Here is a 7500-nt window from a genome sequence, read left to right as displayed (position 1 = left end):
TGCAGAATGATGAACAAAATCTAATGACTGCAACACTGTCTTGGGGGCATGTCTATAAACACATCTCCATAATCTAAAATAATCATTAATACATATTGTGAACAACAAAGGTCCCAGAATGGAGCCCTGTGGCACGCCAGATATGACAGCAAGCTTTTCAGACAAAATACATCAAGATGTACACAGTGACATCTGTTACTTAGGCAAGTGCTAACCCAACAGTGAGACCAATACTAAACTCATTTTTATCTATGAGTATTAATTATGTCAATTAGTACTTTCATGGTAACAGTCACAGTACTATGATTTTTTCGAAAACCCGACTGGAAAACAAACAAAATGTTGTTAACTGACTGTCTTAACTGCTCACTGACCAAAAATTAAAATTCCAATCCCATCTTTGGCATCACTGACAGTTTTGAAATGAAACTGACAATAATTATCTAATTTAAATGGATCACCACCTTTCAACAATGGTAAAACGAGAGCAAGTTTCCATACCTTGGGTACAACATTCTGCTCCAATGACAGATTTAAAGTCAGTAGATCAATGGTTTGTGGCGAGTTTTAAAAATATGGGTTTGATCTTAACAGGCCCTGTAAACTCTTGGTTGGGTTGTGTTGTTGGGTTCTTGCTGGGTTAGTCTAGAGTTCCAGAGATCAAAGGAAATACTCTACACCTCTGTCATTAGTTTCCATAGATACACTGATATTGTTTTTCTTAATGAGATTGCAGTTTACATCACATTAGTAATTTCATCACATACATTTTACAATTTAACTCAATTGGTTTGTTAAAATTTAGAAGGCAAAGAAGGTGTCTGGGGTCTAAGCAGTAGACTCTAGAGGGGTGAGTCAGCAGCTACAGTAATTAGTCTAAAACGGCCAAAGCAGAATGGGAGCAGAGTTAGGTAACAGTAATGCAAGCTTCTACCGGGAACATGAAAGACTGAGCCCCAAGACGTTTTATCTTCTGAAACAAACGACTACAGCCAGGGGGAAAATGGCACTCAGAAGAGATGCACGGTTTCTGAGGAAGCTGCACCAAAATGGCAGCCCAGAAGCGGGATTATGCACAATACAAACAGGGGGTACTTTTACTAAGCAGATCCAAAATGGCTACCCAGAACTGGGATTACAGTATGCACACTACAAACAGGGGGTGCTTTTACTAAGCAGATCCAAAATGGCTACCCAGAACTGGGATTATGCACAATACAAACAGGGGGTGCTTTTACTAAGCAGAGCCAAAATGGCTGCCTGGGAGTTAAGCACAGGTTTGAATGGTCTTACCTCAGAACAGTATGTCTCGTCTCTGGTTTTACACTCCCAGGTGTACTTGTTCATAGTCTTCTACAGGAGGCAGGGGGCATGAGAGCATTACAATCTTCATAAAATAACACTGGACTTAAATCATGTTTTTGCCTTTTTAAAATCAAATGTGTGTATCAGAACAATGACTCAGCCATCCAGTAAACAGAAGCTTGACTTCCCTTCTCCCTTTCACATAACCCATTGTCACTCAAATGTACAATCTTTGAAAAATATCACTAACCTTATTGTCACATTTCCTCTTATTTTGTATGCATCAAATTCCTTGCCTTTATCTGAACAGTGACTCAGCATAATAGAGGCTTCTCATGAGTTATTCCACCTTCACTTCAAAATTTCAGTCATTAAAAAACACAAGTGGGCTGTAACTGAATGTATCTGTTGATGCCCTTTCAGAGTGAAATTAGCAGTTTTTATCCAAACCGACTTACATATGTCAATTTTATTACAAGGAGTATTCTCCCCTGAACAACTCAGGGTTAAGTGCCTTCTAAGGGCCATAACAGCGGAGGCCGGGAATTGAACCCATAACTTTTCAGGCTACTGCATGCTAGCCCAGCTCCTTATCCACCGCACTACCTCCATTCAGCCTCACTTCTCCTGACCATCCCCTATTGCAGTGAAGCCTCCTGTCAGTTTGTGACTGTGATAAACAGTGGCCCTGTCAAACCCCCTGCAAGGTGCACGGCATTCCCTTTCCCATGAACCCCCTGTGCTCTCCAGGAGTCAACCTGAGTCATGAGTTTGAGTTCACCTTTTACATCAGAGCTCATGAATAAATCATTGGCATATGGTCAGGGCTAAGGATACAGCCTTAAAGAAGCACTTCTTCTCTCTCCTATAACCTGAAAAAAACCACTCTCACAGCTTGCAGCGGAAACGAAATGAGGACTCTACCATGATGGCAGCAGATCTGGGCAAGATCTGTCTCTGACCAGTTCCATGTTCGTCTGCTATTAAGGTCGAGATTTATTATTTCTACCAAAGAGTTTCTACATAGCACACTCTGTGGCATTACCTAGAGACACCAGGAACCCTCTGATCTGCGAAATATTCACACAAAATCACATTGATAATACATGAAAAATAGTACTTGAAAAGTATTCTTATTAGTCTTTACACACCGAGGATGAAATTTGTTGCCATGAAAAATACTTGAGACTCGAGATAACTTCGTACTCAGTGTATAGAGACCAATGTGTGTGTGTGTGTGTGTGTGTGTGTGTGTGTGTGTGTGTGTGTTTCGGACTTACAGTAGTAACTGATCACAAAGAGCCGAGAGGCACACATACACACACACCCAAACACACACCTCTAAAAGACCTCTGGCATGCAGACTTATGGAGACACACAGGCTTAGAGGGCAGAACTTGGGAATTCAGAAAAGGTCAGACTTCTGGTCAAATTTGCAAACATAGGCAAGTGTTCACAAACGTTTGCAAATAGTTTTTTGTATGCCTTGCATTCTCCATGAACATTTGCTCACGTTCTCAACGAGCATAGTGGCGCTGGATGAAGGGTTACTGTTAAAATGGAATGTTTACACCAAATCGTTTTAATTGAACTGTTCAGAAAAACATATTGGCCACGAATGTTTTCCACCATTTGCCGAAATGAATCACACCTCAGGTTAGGCTCAAGAAGTAGGAAGACAGTCAAAGTTATGAAAGAACACATTCCAGACATTCCAGAAATCCAGAATGGGTCAGGACTTCACCCAGACGGATGTGGCTCTGATCTGGCCCAGATCCGGTCATGATCTGGCACACACCAGTCATATTTGCAGCAGGTCAGAGGTCAGATAATTTCAAGAGCCGGTGTTCTCTGGGTCAAAGCCGAGAGAAACTGACCTCTGAATTCCGTATTGCTTTCTGATTCTGATTCTGATAATTATTAGTTTGGTGGAAGCGCTATACTAAGTGGGAAGGTTGACGCTCTACACCCATCAACTCAATAGCAGCCTAGCTCATTCTCTCTCTCTTTCCCTCTCAGAGGAAGGGACAGAGAAACAGAGAGGAAGTGTAAGGAGCAGGGTCAGCGATAAAACAACAGAGGTCACTCTTGCGATTCAGTCCCATGCAAAAAGAAAGAAGAGGAAAGATGGAGAGAAGAAACAAGGGAAGAACAGAACAGAGGAGGGGGAAGATAAAAGAAGAGAAGAGAGGAGTGGCAATAAAGTGAGAGGAGAGAACAGAAGAGGGGGAGATGAGAGGAGAGGAGATGAGAAAAAAGATGAGGAGAGGAGTAGAGAGAGGAAGAGAAGGCAAGATGTCGTCGAGAGAGTGAGTATAAAATTAGTAGACAAGAAGAAAGAAGAGATAAGAGAGGGAAAGATGAGAGAAAGAAATAATAGGCAGAGTAAAAATAAATAAATAAACAAGAGTAAGTGTGGTAGCAGAAAAGCAGAGGAGAGGAGAGGATTGTTACCTGACACACAATGTTATCATAGTAAGCCAGATGGCGAGCATGGGATAGTTTAGACGGGGAGTCACACACAGTCCTTACGTTTGCCTGCGAGCCCTCAGCGATGGTCGACACCGAGAAGTTATCATGATGCTCCGACTGGGGCCGGTATTTACTGAGAGAAAGGGAGAGAGAGAGAGAGATTAAGGAAACATAGCAAAGTTTTCATGAGGTTACTGTACGACTGGCTACTGACAGAGTGTGAATGAGTGTTTGTGTGTGTTTGTGTGTGTGTGTGTGTGTGTGTGTGTGTGTGTGTGTATGTGTGTGTGTGTGTGTGCGTGTTTGTATGTGTCTATATGTGAGTGTGTGTGTGTGTATATGTATATGTATGTGTGTTTGTGTGTGTGTGTGTGTTTGTATATATATGTGTGTGTGTGTGTGTGTGTGTGTGTGTGTGTGTGTGTGTATGTGTGTGTGTGTGTGTGTGTGTGTGTGTGTGTGTGTGTGTGTGTGTGTGTGTATATATGTATATGTATATGTATATGTATGTGTGTTTGTGTGTGTGTGTGTGTGTGTGTGTATGTGTGTGTGTGTGTGTGTGTGTATATGTACATGTATATGTATGTGTGTTTGTATGTATGTGTGTTTGTGTGTGTGTGTGTGTGTGTGTGTGTATGTATATGTATATGTATGTGTGTTTGTGTGTATGTGTGTGTGTATATGTGTGTGTGCACGCCGGTGTGTGTACCTGCGGCGGCGGAGGCGTGTGTTCTCCTGCCTCAGCACGTGGAGGCGTTTGGCGAAGAAGACGACGATCATGAAGAGGAGGAGCACGGTGAGCGAAGCTCCTCCCACTAACAGGCACAGCACCTGGAAGTCGGTGATGATGGCCTCACAACGCGTACCTTTATTCCACACGTACTCCTGCACATTACACCTGAGACAGAGAGGGATGGAGAGAGAGAGGGAGAGAGAGAAAGAGAAAGAAAGTTGTTATTCCACACACAATCCTGCATGTTGCTCCTGAGAGAGAGAGGGATGGAGGGAGAGAGAGAGAGGGATGGAGGGAGAGAGAGAGAGAGAGATGGAGGGTGACAAAGAGGGGAGGGAAAGAGGAACAAGAGAAGGAGAGAAAACAGAGGGGATGACAAGAAGATGAAACAAAAATGAGAGAGACATGAAGAGAGAGAAAGAAGGAGAAAGAGAAGAAAAAAGGAAGAGAAGAAGAGAAGAAAGGGCAGGTAGGAGAGATGGGGGAGGAAGAGACTGGGAAAGAGCAATCAATTACACTTCACTGCTGTTTTGGAAAACTGGTAGTCAGCCAGTTAGCCATCTGTGTGTGTGTGTGTGTATGTGTGCCAGTGTGTAGGAGTATGTGTGGGTGTGTAGTTTAGCATATGTGTGTGTGTGCGTGCATCGATAAGTGTGCAAAGATGTATGCGTGAGTATGTAGTCTAGCGTGCGTGTGTGTGATAGAGAGAGATGGTGAATTTAACTTCACACACAGCTTATGGACTCTAATGTAGTGTCTAAAGCTCCAGGATCTGACAGATGGTCCTCTCCTCAACCCCTCTCTTCCTCTCTCTCTCTTTCCCATTGCTTCTTTCCATCTCTCTCATTCTTTCTCTCTTTTCTCTCTCTCCTTATGGTTTCTCTTTCCATCTCTCTCTTCTTCCTCTCACCTTTTCTATCCCCTCCCTCATGCCATTACAATCTTCCTCTTTTGTCTCTTCTCTCTCTCTCTTTCTCCATATCTCTCTATCCCCCTCTCTTGCTCTTGCTCCACTCTGTATGTGCCTCTGTTCATTCTCACAGCAGTACAATCCTGTTCCTTTGCTGGGCATTTGGCTGCTTTATAAACAGAAATACTGTAGATGACCTCCCTTCTCCACTGAGAGGAAAACCTCAGTCCTGTGATAAAGGACCATCTGTTCCATTCTACACTTATTTTAAAGTCAAAATATTGTAAATATAACACTTTTCCACTACTCTATCTCTTCATAAGCAAATTGTCCTATATATACAGTATCACCCAAGGAGTGCTACTTGTCCTGTTACTGCAGTAATATGATAATATTTTATTTATCTGAACTATGTGGAGTAAGATGACTTTACAGTAATAGTACAACTATGTGGAGTAAGATGACTTTACAGTAATAGTACAACTATGTGGAGTAAGATGACTTTACAGTAATAGGGCACTATAGCCGCAGGTCCCAGTCATATTGTCACTGAAGCCCGGGGTAAACTCACTCAGTTAGCCTCCATTAGGAAATGTGTGTAAATAGTAAATTCTGTATAAATAGTAGTAAATAATAAATTGTGCATAAATAGTAATTATGTGTAAATAGTACATTGTGTGTAAATAGTAGTAAACAGTAAATTGTGTGTAAACAGTAGTAAATTGACAGGCCCAGTTCACAGTCCTCAGGGTGGGAGCTGTGTTGTAGCTTTACAATAATCAATGGCAACTTATCTGCTCTCTCCACTGTGACCTAGAGCCAGACTACGTTCCTACTGATAAAGTGCCTGTAGAGGCCTGCCAAGCCACAGGCTAAACCTTTTAATGCACAGAGATGTCATCCCAGGCAATGCCAAAGAGACTATAGCTGGATTTCCATTCAACTTTTTAATGTACATTTTGAATATTCGAATAAGAAGTCCTGACTGGAAACACTTGAAATTTGCATTTAATCTTCAAATGCATACAAATGTAATTCATTAGACAGAGGTGGATTAACACTCGATTCACAAATTAGGTTTTAGTGCAATTAAAGTTGATGGGAACATTTAATTTACATTTGCATTTACACCCAGTGTTTCCACACTGCACATTTTTTTAGCTAAATTGACATGAATGCCCATAAAAACATGTAAATGAGTTGAAACGAACACTCAGCTTATGCTCTTACAAGCCTGAGCGGAAGGCATGAACAGAGAGTCTGTGCCAAGGGTGGCGCTGCCCATGGTCTGTGCCCAAAGACAGCATGTTCAGAGACTAGTCCCTGACTGCCTAGATCCCAAGACACTTTGCCTACAGGAGCAGATGGATATACCCTACAGAGAGCCGATAAACAGAGACAGTACGTCCTAAGAGACTGTACCTTCTGCCCATGCCCACAGCGTTTACACCCTGGAGCCCTATGCACCATGTCAGTAATTATTATGGACAATGTCAGTAGAAATTATGGCGACTTTTACCTTCTGTAAAACAGTCTGGAAAAAAAACCTTGGGTAATACAACTCTCCAAAATATAAAATGTATGTAGATATTCCGTCATGTCCTGTTTAAACATAGTTTTCTGTGTTTTTTTGAGCATGGAGGCGCTTGAAGAAGCACTTGTGTATTCTTTTTAGATAATCGATTCTGTCCTTTAGTTTCCTCCAGTCCCTGAAATCCTCCCCCACTTTACATGTAGGACATTTATTTACGACGTCGCACTTTAGGACATTTTTTTTATGTTTCAGTATATTTTTCCCCACACAATGTGATTGTGGACCATGGATTCAAGCATCCTCTGACACCAACGTTTTCCTCAAACAGATATTAAGCTCAAGGTTTCCTCCCTAGTCAAATTTCTACCTCTTGTTGGCGGCATGGTGTATCTATAAATGTGATATTGGGAAGCTTTGTAGCACGCACATGGCGACAGGGAGGTGACTGCAGTGCATAAATCGAGTTACCCCTCCCACTTCTGGTAGAACACAAAGATTTCTTAATCCCGTGCAAATTGGCCATTTATATTACAAACATCCTGTGGT

At 42.0% G+C, this 7500-nt stretch overlaps 1 protein-coding gene across 3 annotated transcripts in view; it reads right to left on the bottom strand.

Annotated features, from left to right (window-relative positions):
* Positions 1–7500, bottom strand: part of cspg5b (chondroitin sulfate proteoglycan 5b) — a 29044-nt gene that overhangs the window by 6544 nt on the left and 15000 nt on the right. The window contains exons 3-5 of one of the 3 annotated variants that reach the window (XM_042076895.1): positions 4487–4675; positions 3838–3910; positions 1294–1353 (exon numbers count right to left, since the gene is read on the bottom strand). In XM_042076895.1, the coding sequence (XP_041932829.1) occupies positions 1294–1353; positions 3838–3910; positions 4487–4675 (322 nt within the window). Of the gene's footprint in view, positions 1–1293; positions 1354–3759; positions 3911–4486; positions 4676–7500 lie in introns of all 3 variants that reach the window. The other 2 variants (XM_042076894.1, XM_042076896.1) reach the window with 2 other exon arrangements.

The sequence above is a fragment of the Alosa sapidissima genome, chromosome 21 (assembly GCF_018492685.1).
Source record: "Alosa sapidissima isolate fAloSap1 chromosome 21, fAloSap1.pri, whole genome shotgun sequence".
Taxonomy (NCBI): domain Eukaryota; kingdom Metazoa; phylum Chordata; class Actinopteri; order Clupeiformes; family Clupeidae; genus Alosa; species Alosa sapidissima.
Note: the sequence above shows the minus strand (reverse complement) of the source record. Positions and strands in the feature narration are given on the sequence as shown.